At 43.3% G+C, this 17,559-nt stretch overlaps 1 protein-coding gene across 1 annotated transcript; it reads left to right on the top strand.

Annotated features, from left to right (window-relative positions):
- Positions 1-3,246: 3,246 nt before the first annotated feature.
- LOC104527111 (NF-kappa-B inhibitor delta) lies at positions 3,247-17,209 on the top strand (the record flags this gene model as incomplete). Its single annotated transcript, XM_029085636.1, has 11 exons — positions 3,247-3,374; positions 4,085-4,127; positions 4,218-4,489; positions 5,380-5,651; positions 8,917-9,067; positions 9,286-9,432; positions 11,759-11,810; positions 12,217-12,383; positions 12,748-12,864; positions 16,546-16,710; positions 17,138-17,209. Coding segments are annotated over 11 exons (1,586 nt in total), but the record flags the coding sequence as incomplete, so codon positions are not given.
- Between the last annotated feature and the right edge of the window lie 350 nt (positions 17,210-17,559).

Here is a 17,559-nt window from a genome sequence, read left to right on the forward strand (position 1 = left end):
TAATTGAAACTTGGTCCAAGCCAGGCTTCACAGTTCAAGATAACGCTAGTATAAGGAGTTGGAGATTACTAAATCCAGGTGCTCCCTTTACAAGGATATTTTAATTGTAATTATTCCTCAAAATGCTTTTATTTTTAAATGATCATATTTCTTTTGCTTTATGAGGAATTGTACGCTGAAGCCAAAAGTAATTTTGCTGTGGTTCATCTGTAATGCTCAGACCTGGTACGTACTTGAACAGTGGAAAAGCAGCTGTGCTAGTCTTATTTTTATTTCTGGAGGTCAGCTTGGGGGAACTGAAATATGTTCTGCAGACTTTGGGGTTTTTTTCTGTTTTTTTTTTTTTCCTTTTTTCTTGGGGGGTGGGGGAGTGGGGGTTACTCTGCTTACACCGGAAACCCAGAATAGGTATATTTGTCAGCTTTTACAGTAAATTTCTTCTTTCCCATCCCCCAAACTTGGAGCCAGAAACTGCCGTCCTTCCTCACCCTAATTCTTCAAGCAGGCCCTTTGAAATTGGTGTGATGACTCAGTAATAAGTTACTACCCAAGAGGTACAGTTCTGCCACTCATGCAGTTGATGTTTTCATGCAGCAGAAAAAACAACAACAATGTCCAACTCCAAAGAGCTTTTCAGTAAAGTAAAAATAAATAGTTTCCAAATGAAAATAAACCTCTTAGAAGGCTAAGAAAGCACGTTTGTGGTGGTCTTTATTTCAGACCTCCTGCCTAGTATTCAGCTCCTTTTCAGAATTCTCAGTACAGCTCATAACACAGCACTTTTTTAGCACTACCTACTGTTTGCACTCAGATCAATGAATACCAATTAAATCTCAAAAGTGAAATGTATTAAAAACCCTTGGGGATGCTTGCATGCAGAATTAAAGTGACCTTAATTCTCTTTGTTAACTGCGTTTCCGAAGCCATAGGAGTCATGAGAATGCAAGTAACCCTATTTAAAGTCCACAGAAAGCAAAGGCAGATCAGGTAAAGGCTGAAAAATCATCTTTTCTTTAGCTGCTATTTTAAAGCAAAGTATTTTCCCAATATGCATTAAGGTAACAAAGACAACAGTTCAACACATAAATGGAGTGCTGTCTAGTACCAAAAGTATTTGCAATGGCCGATTAGAATTTCATTATTAAATGGTATGCAGTGAGTCAGAAAGAGTTAATGGTAGAGCAAAGGTGAAGGGAAAGAAGTATTTAATTTTTTTTAAAGAAATCAAAGGAGAAATGGTTATTCTGTTAAAAAGTTTTGAAGTTGACTTACAATGTCTGTATTTAGACTTAGTTTTTCTCCCTCCAGAAAGGTGTAACAGAAACATCTCAGTGTGCATGCAATTGCATGTAACTGGGAGAGATGATCAGAAGTAAAATGATTCATCTTGTTCTGTGTTGTGAAGCACAGAATGTAAATCTGAATAAATGCTTCCTTGGCGGAATAATATTTTAAGTTTAAGATTTGAGCTGGATATGCACCTGTACTTCATAAAACCAAAGACCAGTTGTGATATTTAGAAATGGAAACTTATCATTTAGCATATTTACAAATCAAAGTGCAGTAAAAAGGGGCAGGTAGCCACTAGTGCTATCAGTGGCTTTACAAATATTGGGCCTCCCTGAGCTTTGATATCCTATGATTTCCTTCTACTATCAATTGCCTCCAGATACTCGATGTAAAATATGGGTTGATAATACTGGCTTATGAAGAGCTGTGCTTCCTCTGCTTTCACTTGTTGCAAGGCTTTGTGATAGGTCTTTTTATCTGGCTGTTAAGCTTTACTTTTCAAAACAGATCAGAGTTTATGTGTATAAGCTCTGAGATGTGCTCTCAATATAACTGTCTGCAAACCTGTGTCACAGCCCAGCTTACCAAGTTATAAACTTCTGGGCCAGGCTACGAGCAAAGCTCTGTTTGGAACAGAAACATGCCTGTGGTCCAGGATGGCACCTAAGTATACCTGCCTGTTCTCAAAAGTTATGAGATATGCATGTCAAACTGGTGATGAGTTAAATGGCTTTCCAAATGAGGATGCTTTTCTAATTTGAGTTGCATTTACAGCTTGCGTCTAAGTACAGAATATAATGTATTTCTAATATCTACTTTTTAATGTATATACCTGGCTAGCAATTATGTCATGTCATATACTAAATATCTACTAACAAACCTGTATTATATGTCTGTTGGATATATTAAGTCTGATTTGTGGGTGTAAATCATTGCACTGCAGATCAGTGGCACTGAAGCAACATAAAACAGATATACACCAGTGAGGTCAGAAGGAATAAAACAAACATGCTATTTTTGTCTGAAGCCTCAAGACAACAGAATTTCAGGCTCTGGGATTAAGGAGAAAAAAGAAAAGTAGAACATCACAATTAATACACTGAAACCTCACTGAAGGCAGCAGAATGAAAGTTTTAGTCTAGAGACAGTTTGAAGAAAACCAGAATTTGTTTGTTGTCTCCCTCTGGTTTTGCTTTTTGTCTACCTAGTTAGTAAGTTTTGAAGACAGATGCCCCTTTTCAGCTCCCTTCAGAGTGTGTGGCTCACCTCTACCACTCTAATTTCATACATGTATAAAATATATCCTCACAGGGAGGTGGAGGTCTGTCCATAGCTGTTGCTTTTAGGAATGGAGTATTATCTTCTATGTGACAGCAGCAACCCTTTTTCCTTGTACTACATCCTCCCTGGCTTTCATAAACACCTAGAGCAATATGCCTACTTATTCAATAATACATATTCATTATACCCTGTGCCTGATAGGACACAGCTTCTGCAGACCATAAAAACACCTGCCAGCATGTCAGGGAAACCACTAGCTCTGGCTTCCAGATCATCCTGGTTGCAAGGCCTGAGCAAGCTCTCATGCTGTGAAATATTTATGAATGCTCTTTTGCAAAATAAAAAGGGGGCAACTTTCTTGGTATTGCTGCAGGTATTTCACAGCTGGAAGGAATTGCAAGCATATTTATTTCAGGTTAGGTTGTCCCCATGAGCCATCTGTGTGATCACAGCATCCAAGCAGCGAAGGTAGAGAGAAGGTCTAAGCCCTTTGACGTCAATTATGGACCAAAAAACATCATCAGCTATGGAAGAAAATGTTTGAGTTCAGACTCCAGCCACATTGACTAGTACATCCCCTAGACAAGTAGGCTGCCATGGGGATTTTGGCTCTGTGCATGTGGCAGGAAAGGAGAATAAATGTCACCTGCATTTTTTTTTTTTCATTTTTCTCAGCTTCTACTCCAGAACAGCAGCCACAGCCTCGCCCCTATCAAGGTGTCCGTGTCAAAGAGCCAGTGAAGGAGCTTTTGAAAAGGAAACGGGGAAATCTTCACAATGCCAGTGCAACGGCAGCTACAACGGTAGGAGGAAAAACAAACACAGGCGGAAAATTCTTCCTCAGTAGCTAAATGATTGAGCAGCCCTGGCATGAGCTGGCAATACTTTGTCAATGAAAGAAATCTTTGCATCTCTAAAGTATTTTGAAGACAATGCAGCCCCATGTTACCTGGAGGTACCATTAAACATATCTTTACCTTAGGTGGAGTGCCTTTAGGGTGCTGAGCACCTTCAATCACCATAGACTCAATGGAAGGGTGGAAGTGCTTTGCACTTGGCAGGATCTAACTCCTAGGAACAGAAAGTGGCTTCAGAGTTAAGCAGTTTGTTAAAGAGCACAAAAAGAGATCAGCTAGAGCCATTCTGGGCTATCTGCTTCCTAGTTTCAGCCTACCTCTATCTGTCCTCCCAGGAGGAAGCAGATTGACTGGCTCCACTCTGAAGAGGAATTCCCTCTGCAACACAAGGTTTAAATACTGTTTGAGGCCCCCTTGAACATGTGAACTTTGGCTGGGCCCATGAACAGGGCCGGGGCTATGTGTACTAACTGCCAGGCTCGGTTCTCCTGGCCCTTCTGTAGAGGCAGGTGGGACCATTCAGGCACTGACATTGAAGTAGTACCTGATAATCAGCTGATAATAGCTAATATGCTCTGTCCCTTAGTGCTTCTCAGAGGGGATTGGATTTAATGCTTGTGGTCTTAATCCCTGGGTATTTTTCTTCTCTCTTCTAGGTTGTTCTGCCCCACCAGCCGCTTCCTTCCTATTCACCAATGGGTAATGTTTCCCTGCCTTTCAAAGCATTTGTCAGCCTTGCTGCAGGGAAGGCTGTGCTGAACTGGGCTTTAATCCTCTCCTGTTCTTTAGGTCAGCCTTGCATTGATATGGATGTTGCTGCCTCTGCAATGCCTGTCACAGATGAAGGAGCATTCTGTTCTGGCTGGATCTCCCAGCCCTCTCCCACATCATTACAGCCTTTAACTCAGTGGACCACTTATCCTGATTATGTGTCCCATGAAGCAGTCAGCTGTCCATACACAGCAGATATGTATGTTCAGCCTATGTGTCCCAGCTACACACTGGTTGGACCTTCATCTGTTCTGACTTACGCTTCTCAACCGCTGATCACCAATTTTGCAGTAAGTCAAAAATACCTAGGTATAAATGACAGCAAATTCCCAACCTTCTAGCAAGAGCCATGGGGAGTGCTGGGTGTAATTAATATAACTTATTTAATTACTATAGTATTGTGTGTCTTTGCATCTATGCCACATAGTCGTTCTAGCAGTGGTCCTGTCTACACTGTGCTGGACATAGGTACGGTTTGAGCAGGACAAAAAATTGTGGTTGCACTGAAATCAGTCATACTTCACTGCCATGTTCCAGGCTGGGCAGAATCTGTTTGGCTGGCTCAAGATGATTTTCTCTTCCTTAGAGTAGAAGGGCAGAGAGTTCTGTTTCTGTTGAACTCAAGCAGCTTATTTTCCTTTTAATGCTTCAGTTCAGCTGCTTAAACTGACACAGCAAATCGGCAAAGGCCCATGCCTGCCTCCTGTGGCCTTCACTGGTGGGGAAGAGCTACCATTTCAAATGTGGCTCTGCCTTGGCTGACGGGCCGGTCAGGATGGACTGTCACACAGGTCAGAATAAGCTGCCTTCAGCCTTGTGGCAGTAAAGTTGTGCCCATGCATTCACCTCGCAAGAGTTCAATGTCAACGAAGGCAGTTTTCAGCACAGAGTGTAGCTGTCTCATGGGCTTCCAGTGGGGTGGGAATGGGAACAGAAAGCTAGAGGGAACTTGACATAAGTGTGAGCTCTTGGCAGCAAACACCTGGGACACCCACAGCCACCACTCTCATGGGAGCCGCGTGGGAAAATTGTCACGCTCACCATAACGCTTTACCCAGAGAGACAGGAAAAGGGATGTTAAAAGTGAGACTGAGCATCCTCTGTCTGTTGTTTTATGTCCGCCTCCCACCCCACCTGGCCAATTGTTTTATTTTATTATATTTCTCTTCTATTTTAACAGCCTCGAAGCACCACCCCTGCTGTAGTGCCTCAGCTTGAGGTGACGGATCAGCAGCCACCTCTCACATACTTCCCATGGGCGCAGCCCATCTCTGCACTGCCAGCATCCACCTTGCAGTACCAGCCAGCTTCTTCCACGCTTTCTGGGCCCCAGTTTGTGCCCTTGCCAATCTCCATTCCTGAACCAGCCCCCCAGGAGATGGAGGATGCCAGACGAGTCATCGGCACACTGCCCATTGAGAAACTGCTTCTAGAAGATGAAGACAATGATACGTATGTTTTAAACCATGCTCTCTCTGTCGAAGGGCTTTAAGTTGCACATCTGAGGCCTGATCCTCACCTACTCAATACTCCACCTGGTATCACAGTGAGTTTTGAGTACAGAGGAAAAACAGGCTGCGGGGTGGGGTGGGAACTTTACTTGCGGTTTTGGTGTCCACCTCTAGCACACCACGACTTGTACCTTGTGTGAAACTTGCTTTGTCCTGGGGCTCAGCACAAGATTTCTCTGCTGTTAGAGGTCCTGTTACCTCTCCCAGTCAGGCTTTTGATACTGCATAGTTCTTGTGCTCAGCATCAGTGCAAGGTGACTTTCATCCTCAGATATAGGGTATAGTCTTAAATTGACATGCTATAGTGTATACGTGGGCAACTGTAGCATTTGGTGAGGATACACTTGCCTCTAAATATTGGCAAGACCTAGTTCAACAGGACTGCTTTCCAGAGCTCAGCATAAATGCCTTGTCTGTGTGTCTTTGCCCTGTCCATGGAGGAACCTCTACCTGATCTAGGTCACTAGAAAACAATTTTGGTCCCTAAACTGGCAGTTTTCTTGCCTAAATTGGACTGCTCCTTTGGAAAATAGGAAAATGTAAAGTGTAGTTTTATTCTACTGGTGCAGGTAGGTACCTTAGTCTAAAGATAAAAAGTCAATACAGCTGACCTAAACACCAATGCAGTCAGACATCCCTGTTTACAGACCAGTACAAAGTAGCCTAGGTGAAACTTTTGAGTTCACACGGAAGTGTGACTTGAAGGTGTCACCTTGTCTGCCATTGGAAGACAGCCACGTAGATGTGGGGGTGGTGGTTTGGAGTCATGGTCTTTTGGCTGCAGAATGTCTTTGGACTCTAAAATATTCACCTTCAAGATGGGGGGCTGCTTTTGTGCTGGTTGGTAATGCTGCATGTTCTACCAATGGACAGATCCTGGTCCCACTGAAGTCACCGGGAGTTTTGCCTGAGTCAGGATTTCAAGACAGACATGGCCCTATATCAGGAGATCATTGAGAAGACAGGGTCTTCCAAAATCTGGACTTCAGTCTAACAAGGAATTCATGGCATTACTATTAGCTGGCAACACTTTTGTTTGTTCTGTAGCATTTGAATGTGAAGTCGGTGATGTCATGCTGAGCCAGGGAACTTTAGTGACATCTCTTGTTGCCTTACTGCTCTGGAAAGTTTCTCTATGCTGTAGATTCCTGGGCCCACAAGCACACCCATTTTCTTTATCGCTTTCTGATTTTCTTTTCTGGAGAATGAGTAGCTTTACTTTTTCCTCTGATGCAACTGTAAATGTTATTGCGGATGTTCAGGAGTGCCATGCCACAGGCAAATATATTTGCAGGAGATATACCCTCATTCTAATTCTGTTAATTGTTTTCTTAATAAACAAGGGAATCATGTCTGGTGAACACAATTTCTCTGGGTTTTTCTGCTTTCTAAAGCCCAGGATCCTTAGTTGATTTTATTATTTGCAAGACTAACTGCAAAATAATTTATTGCACTGTTTATTACCTGGTGTCCAGCACTCCAGTTGCCACCCGGGCAATATTTCAAGTGACCTTACAGTTTATGTCTGAGTGAGGTTTGGAAGCTCAGTTTGAAAGTCTTGAGGACTTTCAAAACACATTTTCTTATTTAATATTGACAAATCCGGAAGATATAAGCAATAGATCATGTAAGTGATCACAAAGTTTTTTGAAAATAGCAGTAGTTCAGGTGCATTGAAATTAGTGGCTTACACTTGCAGAAAAACCCAGCAAAGAAATTAATTAGAAGGAGCTTAGTTCACCACTGCTTACTCCAGTTTTATAAGTACAAAGACATTCAGTAGGTAAAACTGGCGTAATGCAGTTGTGAATCAAGCCTGTGGTTTCTAAGATTGCTTTTAAATTTCTTTAACTCCTATGTATGTAAATTCTGTGTGTGAATATAAAATAATGATGAAATGTTTCAGAATTTCTTTCTGGGTTGTTCTGGTTAGAAAAAGACAAAAACTTTTTCAATAAAGATCTACGGTAACTTTCATATGCCTAGAGTGTTTTATTTCCTATCCAAAAGGGTAACCCAGCATTGATTTAGCAATCAGTGAGTTCAATAACATATGTACAGGTTAGAACCACAGATTAGCTGCTAGTCTTTCTGCTAATTTTGCACATTAAGGCAGACTAAGGAGGAGCTCTGTGATCCAAACATGGTCTGGAGGCACTATTTACTCAAGCAGTCCTTACTCACAGAAGCATTCCTGCAGTTCAGATGTCAGTTCAATCACTATTATCCTCTATTGACATCCCTGGGGATGTGTGGGTCTGCAGCCAAAGCTAATGCTGAGCTTGACTGAAAATCAGACTAGCCATGAAGTTGCATTTCTACTTCCTGAAATTGCAAGGTGTGGTTCTGGGGTACAAAATTACATGAGGAAAGAAACTACTGCCTACCACCTTCTGACTAAAAACTAACAAATGTGCAGTCTGGAGCGAAACAAACCCAAGGGCTGGAATGACTGCCTGTAGGGTGGTCTCCTCCTGTGCAAAGGGGAATTGCAAAGCTACCTGTGCATGCTTGGCGCCCTTGCAAATAGGACCTGGTGAAATGGAAGTGGCAAGCATCTCTGTGTAATTCTCTCCAGCTCTAGCCATAGAGCCAGGCAATCAAAGTGAAGCAGTGAAGTGTTTTCCCCGTCTCTATGGGCCATGTCACCAGTAGTCCATAAGTGCTATGGGTTGTGACAACTCTTTGTCTTATGCACAAGGTAAGGACTCAGTCCCTCTCACCAACAGTTTTAATGAAGAAGTAGAGCTTAACAGGCTCTTTATAAATACACCATTTAGAAGAGGCTGTTTGTCACCACGGATGGTGAGATATTACCAGCGCATACAAGGCGTATCACCCCAACAAGTGATACACATCATATGGTAGGCTGGACCCCAACACTAGGCCACTGGGCATTGTGGAGGACTTAGGTATCTCCCAGCATAAAGGCAAACCTCACCTGAAAGAAAGGGCTGAAGTGGAAAGGAGACAGCATGTCAAAGCTCAGGAGCGCTGTGGGCTCTTGAAAGCTGCAGTTATTTTGAGGTAGGAAGCCCTTTCCATGGAAGTGGGTGCTTTCAAGGTCAAGCCCTTTGGGGCTTATGGCACGGTTTTGTGGAACACTGGGTATAAAACCCCCAAAGTGGCTATGCTATCCTAAAACTGTTTGCTCACAGGGTGGTTCATGGCCAAGCAGTGATCGGTGTCTTTATTTACTGTCTTAGAATTCTACATATTTATGCAGCTAAAGGTATGAGGGCGTATACATTGGCAGCTGCAGAGCGCCTGAAATTGCTGCGGAGACTTGATGCCAAGGAACACAGAGGAAAGGTAATACAGACTACTTTTTCCTGCAAACAGTGGTGTTTGGGATGGGCATGGGCTTTGCATGACTGAGAGCTATTGATGCCCTGAAAAATTCAGCTCTGTTTCTCTGTTACTGGAAAGGAAGCCTTGGGCATTGATGTGCCTTGTGTAGGTACCTCTTTGGTTCTAGGTAGCATGAATCCCAGGCAGCCTTTCCCCATTCCTTGTTTTATGATAGCATCTGCTTCTAGAATCTCACCTTTTATCTCTTGTGCTGCTGTTTTCAGACTCCTCTGCTGGTGGCTGTCACTGCTAGGCAGCCAGCTATTGTGTATGATTTGATCCAGACAGGAGCAGATGTCAATGCTGTAGACAACAACGGGCAGTCAGCTTTACATCTTGCTGCAACATATGGGTATGCCCAAGTTCTTCAGGTAAGAAAAGCTTTTATGGTTTTAATTGCTAGCAATATAAACCTACAATAAAGTCTCAATATCAGTGTCTTTAACTGCCTCAGAAAGCAAGATGTCTGTAAGTAATGAAAACTGAACAAAGTCTCCTTTCCCATTGTTTTAGGCATTAACTTCCCAGCTTATTAGGGAAGTTTTAGGACTATACTTGCAGCTAACACCAGCCTCCTGTTGCAGAGGAAGAATCTTTAGCATATCAGTGGGGGAAAAGAAATTCTTTCTGCAGATCATAGCTCTCAGTCTGCTGATGGCAGGCCAGGCCTGGCAGAGTGGGCTTGCTGTGGCTTGAGACCCCGCTGTTACACTTGATGCCTGCATTGGAGAGGGTTCTCCAGAGGCTGCAGGCAGCTGTGGGCTGTGAGGAATGGGAGCAATAATGCCAGTGTGAAACCCACCTCCCTGATGTTAGTGTCATCCAGACAGGAGCAACAAATTGTGTCCAGAATCAAGCCTGCTGAAGAGAGAAAAGCTGCAGGTAGAATCAGCATGGGCACAGCCTTCAAAATCAGACACATTTTTCAGATTTTATGCAAAACCAAGATCCATCAAGATTTTCCAGGGCATGAGAGAAACTAGACACTCCTGTATGGTCAGAATCTACTAGAGCTTTCATAACTTATGACCAGATCTTTGCTTCCCTGTTGCTTAACAGATCTTCCTGTAGATGGGTCTACATCTAAGTTGCGTGCCAGCCAGACTCTAACAGCCCCGAAGAACAAAGAAGCACATTAGAAAAGGCATTGTGGGAATTTTTGGAAGTCATTACACAGTAGAGATAAGCATACTGGAACTTGTCTCTTAAATGCTTAGTTATTGGCTTCCTTGCGCCATCAGGACTGAGCATAGGCAGGTTCAATGCAGAGTTTCATTGCAGCAGGATGGTTGCTGATGAGTTTACCTGAAGACAGGGCACAGGGTCTTCTGAAGAGGAGGGATGTGTCAGTGGAAGTGCCACAGGATGCCTGGCATGCTGGCAGTCCATCTCCAGCGTTCATTAGCTCTGCCTTGCACACACCCTGGATTAAGTCATGAGCAGTCAGTTAATGTGTAACATTATGAGTTCTTCGGAAAACAGGTGTTTCATTCAGTGGGGAAAAGTGTTTTACATCCAGATAATTCCAACAAAGCCTCCCAGAGTGCCTTGTGGTGCTTTGTGTTTTGTTTGGGGGTTTTTTGTTTTGTTTTGTGGTTTGTTTTTTTTTCCCTTGATATAAGAAGGGAAAATGCACACAGGGTTGCTTCTCAGTGTGATCAGAGCCATGAAATGTTTTATGGTTTGGGTTTTTTGTTGGGTTTCTTTTTGTTTGTTTTTTTTTGTTTTATTTTTAATGGATTAAACATCTAATCTCTAATCATCAGGCAGCTCAGAGCTACTTGTCAATATTTGATCTGTATATATTGTATTATTGTTATGAAAAGAGAGCACGAGCCCTAGCCTTTCTGGATAATCTTTCAGCAGAATTCTGTCCTGTGCACCTTGTCTAACTTGACAAGGTTCTGGATGAGTTACTGTACTGCAAAAATTCTCAGCCAAAAGCTGTAACGTGAACAACTTGCTTTATTCAACCAAGAGCAAAAAATGTATAATCTGTAATAATATAGACAAGGAACTACTTAGCTGCATCACAAGGAATCTATCATTTTCTTAAGTTGCAGAGTTTCAAAATTTTTACTCTCTGATAAATCTAAGCAGTGCTCATCTCCAGACCACTATCTGATGCCATTTATAGGCTCTGTATCCTCACTGCTGCAGCCGTTGCAACGAGCTGTGGTTTTAACTGGTCACACCGCTGTATATCTGCTGCACATTGAAAAGCCAAAGTATATAAATCCAGTCTGAGAATTTTCAGTGTCAGCAGACTTTTAGGGAATAATTTTGGCTGTACATGTCAAGGAGAGACTTTAATTTATCCTTGACAAGAATAACTCAGAATAAATATGAATTGGTGTTATTGGTGCCTTTGTTTAATCCCAGGTGAAAGCGAGGAGGCTAGCACTCTTGAGCTGGGAGCAGGAACTTAATTTTACTGTTCTGAACAGAGAATCTAATAGGATACTATACTTAGGTGGGGTTTAAGAAACTAGGGAACACAGTCATCTTGTGTAATGAACATCTCTATTAGGAAATAGATTCACAGCACTGAAATCTAGGGTCAAATAGGGACTTAGTTTGTAGTTAAATGAAAATTATCTGATTGGTTTTTGGTTTAAAATTTTGTTAGTTCTGACTGATTTTGGTTTGGATAGTATTCTGATGAAATAAAATTTTCAATTTCTCTCTTGCTTCTAGGTTATACTGTCACTAGGTTTCCCTCTTGATTTAGAAATGAAGGATTTTGAAGGTAAAACCCTTTGTACGAACATTTGATGGTGGTACATAGATGGTGTATTATGGTGGTAATATATTGGCTATTTCGTTGACTGATGCTTATTGGCATTTGGCAATGTGCTAGGAGAACAGAGTGGTCTCAGAAACTACCTGGGGGAGAATCATTGCTGTGCACTCAAATGCCACAGAATTCAATGGTGCTGATGATTCAATGCACAACTGGAAATGAGCACATGCTGGAGTGCCCCATAAAGTGTCTATACAGCCAATATAGTACCTTTGAAACCAGAGAAGGGCTTATGCCTTAACAACAGTGTGCAGAGATGCATATGCTCTCCTCGTCAGCCCTCACTTCCTCTCTGTACATCAATATCTTTGTTGGGACTGTTGTTATCTTCCTTCCAAACTTGGTTTTCCAGGCCATACCGCGCTCCACTGTGCTGTTCTGGCACACAACGCCCTGCTCCGGGAGCAGGGATGCCAGACATTGACAGAGGAGCAGCAGAAGGGTCTTCAGCACCAGAGCGAAGACCTGGAGTCCTGTATCCACCTCCTGGTGCGGGCAGGAGCCTCCATCTACAGCCGGGTAAGGGATCAGCTCAGTTATCCGTATGCCATTTGTTCGTGTGGGAACTGTCCCCTGCCCGGCCTGGCGCTTGCACTGTGCTCAAACCATAGAATTGGAGAAGGATTGAACTGCTGACGGAGGACCAAGCATTTTCCCCTTTTGAGTGGCTGGTTGCAGGGTTAGTTCCTGCCTTTTGGAGTTACTTTCCTGCAGCCCAAAGCAAACACTGGACAGTAAGAGGGCCACTGAAGGGAAGGAGCTGCTCCACATTAGCTGCAGAGCTGGCCTGGACTTTTCTCCACTGGGTTTAAATAATATCCTTAGGCTGCTCTGTAGAACATTTCTTATTTTGTTTGGTTTTTATTTTCCTGTTTTTAAATAGGATGTGAAAAGCAACAAGACAGTTCTTCATTATACAGTCCAGGATGGGAACATCTCCCTGCTCAGATACTTCTTGGAGCTGAATGCTTTCAAGTCCAAGGACTTTGTCAACAACAAGGTGAGTCAGGCCATGCGTGAACAGGATTTGTGTGCCCATCCACAGGCAGAGGAGATGCCGAGAGCTGTGCTGCAGTGGGAGGCTGCATGTAGACAGAGGCATTAGGGCATCTGTGGGGTCCTGCAGAAACCAGTTATTCTCTTCCCACACACGTTTTTTTTTTCTGGAGGGAAAGAGCAATGGTCTGTGAATCTGAACCTTTTTTAAAATTATTATTATTTTTATAACTTGAAACTGCATTTTCCAGTAAATAGACACTTCACCTGGAAGGTAGTGCCTGACTTGAACTCTGAGTTGTGTCATGAAACACAGGCTCCTCTCCCAGCAGACAGAAGCTGACGGAATGAGAGAGCGAGATAACCAGGGAAGAGAAAGGACATGGGAAGCAGTTACTTGAGGAGGAACATGAACTTTATTACATGAGACTGGAGACTGAGAAAACAGACCTTCAATGACACAATGGTTTGCTGTTGGCAGCAACATAATACTGAAAGAGGGCAGTTTAGGGCAGATGTATCAAGTAATCTCTCCTGTCAAATGTGCCATCCATAGGAAGGATGAAGCTCCTATTTCAGTTAAGGGAGATGATGACTCTTTCTGCCTTAAATGTTATTTGCAAGCCTTATGGCTCTGTTTGTGCCTGGGCATAAGCTGATTTTTGTGATGGCTGCCTGCAAGTTTGAGCCTCGAGAATCAAAATATTAATGGGGTCTGCCAAACCCTAAGAGCTGCCAGGAGCAATAACAGAAGATGGACACATGCTACAGGCAGCAAACCAGTGGCTGACATTGCCATAGGGAAACCAGCTCTCTGAAGTGAGGTAACACCCTTGCTGAGCATGCAGGAGCCTTGGCACTGTGGCAAGTAGGCCACCTCTGACTCAGGGGGCTTGAGACCTGCTTTAGGCACTCTATACAATCCCGCTTACTGCACTGAAGTTTTGCTAACATTGGTTCCTCAGTGCAGGGTTTCTGGAGGCACAGCCATTCCTAGGTTGTATAAAGCAAGCCAGAAACTTTCCCAATGCTGCTGTTCTGTCACCCATCCCCTTGCTGCCCCATACTTCACCTCTGAGCAGATACCAAGCAGTGACACTATCTTGCAGATGTATCGGCTTCACCCATCCTCCTAAACAAAAACCCTGACATTCCTGTGCCTTAGCTGAGACATTGCTCTGCTCCATCAACCAGAGCTTTGTCTCTTGACTAGCTGCCCCCTCTCAGCAGGGCTGAGTGCTTCTGCAGAAGAAGGCTTGCAAATACTTTCCCTGAGGAGGAAAGGACAGAGGGAGGAGAGGACAAGGCTAGGGTTCCCTGTTTTGAAAGGTAGGTCAGTGTATTAGCTTATTATTTCAACAGTTTCAGTCTCTTAGCCTTGCTTGTACTCCCTAGAGCATCCACATGCTTGTGTCCATCAGAAAGGAATTCAATGTTTTCTATCCACTCAGTTGCTCACTCCCAGTCAGATACTGGGCAGCTTCGTGAGTTTTTTTCCCCTACAGATTTTTGTTGGTCTGGAGGAAACGTGTTTCCTTGTGTATGTGGCTAATAACACTGAGTTTCTGTCTTTCTGTACAGCCCTTATGCTGCCTTTTCACCACATTTTTTCTGTATCTTTTAAGACCCATTTAGGCAGGTGCTAGCTTGTCCATGGGAGTCGGCTGTTGTCTCTTGATCACAATCCTGTGAGAGCTTCCTACCGTGATAGGATCACTTGGAGTCTTCAGTCTTGTTGCTGAGCTGCCTGGGACACTGAGAAATATGATGGCAAGGTTGTTTGATACCAGTCCAGGCTTTTCAGCTCTTTCAAATATGAAGAAGACAAGAAAGCAGAGATACTCGATTCTATGTTTTGGCTTCCCTGGCTCACCCACTTCTTGCTGTGGTTGTCTCATTCTAAATCCATTTCCTTGTGTGTTCCACAATGAGAAAAGCATTGAGGCCTTTGAGGTGTTTTTCACCTGGAGGATTCCTAGAGCCCACATATTGGTGCTCCGAATCATTCTCTTGCATAAGCCTTATTAAATTCAATGGGAGGCTTCAAGATCAGGCATTGTCAGATTGCTTTGTTTTCTTAGCCCTGTGCCCAGATTTGGAAGCTATCGAGTGCCCCTGCCACAGAGGAGCAGCAAACAAATGCAGATGTTTCTATTTTAACGAGAAGTCCTATAAAGAGCTTGCAGCTATCCCTTGACTTGATGGAATGATAAAATTGACAAGGATCTGCTTGTTCAGGACTTATAAAAAAAACCCAAAGAATGCCTCGTTTGAGAATAGCTGTTCAGATTTTACTGTTTTGTTTTGTGCTTCAATGTCCCTTATGTCTCAGTGGTATATAGGACCTGAAAATCATATGTATTCCTTTTAACAACTGGAATAGCAATACGTGTTACAATTTGTGTCCAATCATTCCAGTTTCATGACAAATGTATGATCATTTCTGAGAGAAAAATTATACTACTGCCTAAATAAGACTTCTTGCAGACTAAAAATACCTTGCCTTATGCATTTGCTTATTAGGTTTTTCCTCATTTAAAACCGTTACCAGTCATACCTGACTAGGCAGGGCTACAGATTTCTACACGGTCTGGTGACACCAGTGCTTTCCTGCAGTAAATTGCTGCACGCTCTGTCCTGCGCCCTCCCGTGGCTTCACAACAAATTTTGTCCATTTCTGCACAAATTCTGTGCCATATCCACTTAAGCAGGCCCTTGGCCTCAGGGCTCTGCTTAATGACAGTACCATGAAAATAGAGCCAAGCACTACCTTCAGCACTCTGTGGAGGAACCAGGAGGAGGTTTGGAGCCTGGCCTGGTTTATTTTGTCTGCTGTAGAGCCAAGCCACCTCCAGCCCTGTTTGGTCGACAGTACACAAAGTCACTGAGGGTCATGGGCTGCTAGACCTCTGGGACAGCTGGACCACTGGGACAGCTTGGCACCTTTCAAAGTGCCTCTTTTTAATGCCATGAGTTTGGTGACCTGGGAAGACTCGCACAGTCAAAGATGCCTGGTATCCAAGAGGTCAGTCTGAGCATCAGCCATAACCTATACACTATTGGGTCTGGCTTTCAATTGTGATGAGGTCTCTTTGCAACTTTCTGGCACATGCAAGTGATTGTGAAAGGGAGTAGTGAAGATGTGTGGAGCACAAATGCATCTGCTGTTGTTGATCCTTGCATAGCCCATGTGTGATGGGTAACACAGCATAATACGGTTTGCGTCCCTTAGACTGACATAAATGTTTCCCAGTGAAATAGTTCCTATTGTTTCTCCTGGATAAAGATGCATGTTACATGGCCTCTGTCCTTCTCTTTTTCAAATAACTGATCAGGTCTCTGCTTCATGAGGGTATGATTTAGCAGAGGTTTGCAGAGTGATTAGCAATGTTGCTGATATAGGACCATTTGTTAGCTGTACCCAAAGCATCAGGCATTCCAGTCTGTAATGCTCTGTCTGAGAGGAAAATCTAAATCCACAGATCTTCTGCATGAAGAGCCAAACACGGGAGAAACAGAGCAGGGATACTCCCTCACCTCCTGGTAAATAATTGTGTGAGGCTTCTTCAGCTCTTGTTTCACAAGTCTCCATTTCTAGACCAATTCTGAGTAGGTGGTGCAGCTTATCAGGAGGTTTATCTTTTTTGTTGTTGTGTTTTTTTTTCTTTTTCTTCTGTTTCACTAGGCACATGGCAACACAGCTTTGCATATGGCAGCTGCATTGCCTCGTGACAAGAACCAGAAAGAAATCATCCAGTTGCTCCTTGACCATGGGGCAGACCCGAGCATCCGAAACTTAGACAATGACCAGCCAATCCACATGGTTCCTTCTGGAAAAGCTGGGGATCAGGTACATGATCTGCATTGCTGCTGCTTCCTAACACATCTGTGCACACCACAGCTGTCTGCCCTTGCTAGGGGAACAGTAGGACAAGTGGCATGACATGAGTCTGATGTTGTAGTGGTGTAGGCTTGAGGGTTCCCCACTCAGTAATCCACAATTGAGGAGCACAAAGGTGGCTTTAGCTGGTTCTCCAGATACATCTGGGGAGGTACCAACGTGTACTACCTTCATAATGGCAGCAAATCTCAAGGGATGGTTGGGTTTCATGCCTACAGGTATGAAAAGGCTCCTGGAGCTCATTGTAGTCTCTGATATGTTGATATATGTATTTAGTTACATGTATACACATATGTAAGTGTGCGTATGCATGTATTGGGGTGTCTGCACACACAGTTTCAGACAGTATGTTATGAACTTTTACATTTTTTGGCAGGTTAGGCATTTGCTGAAGAAAGGGAAAATTGCATCTGCGTTCATTTCCTGTCACCAAAATGCCAGATCCTAGGTTGCCTGCAATTTCTGGAATGGCTTCAACTTCAGCTCATTGATTGCACAAGGCCTCTTAGAAAAACCGTGAGGATGGTTAACCAACACACATCCCTGCTCCTAGACTCTTTAAACCAGGGTGGGGTGACAGTGTTTCTCAACCTGTGGACCAGACGAGCTTTTCAAATGGTTGAAAACTTTGTTTTGTTAACAAAAAAATACTAACAAACCTCAAGAACTGCTTGCAAGTGAGGAGGCAAGCAAAGCAAATGGCTGTTAGATAAATAAGCAGATGTTTGAAGTACAGACAACTTTTGATTTGGTGGCAACTGAAACCCATGGTGGTGACAGCACACAGGATAGTAGTTT

The sequence above is a fragment of the Antrostomus carolinensis genome, unplaced genomic scaffold (genome assembly GCF_000700745.2).
Source record: "Antrostomus carolinensis isolate BGI_N321 unplaced genomic scaffold, ASM70074v2 scaffold8076, whole genome shotgun sequence".
Taxonomy (NCBI): domain Eukaryota; kingdom Metazoa; phylum Chordata; class Aves; order Caprimulgiformes; family Caprimulgidae; genus Antrostomus; species Antrostomus carolinensis.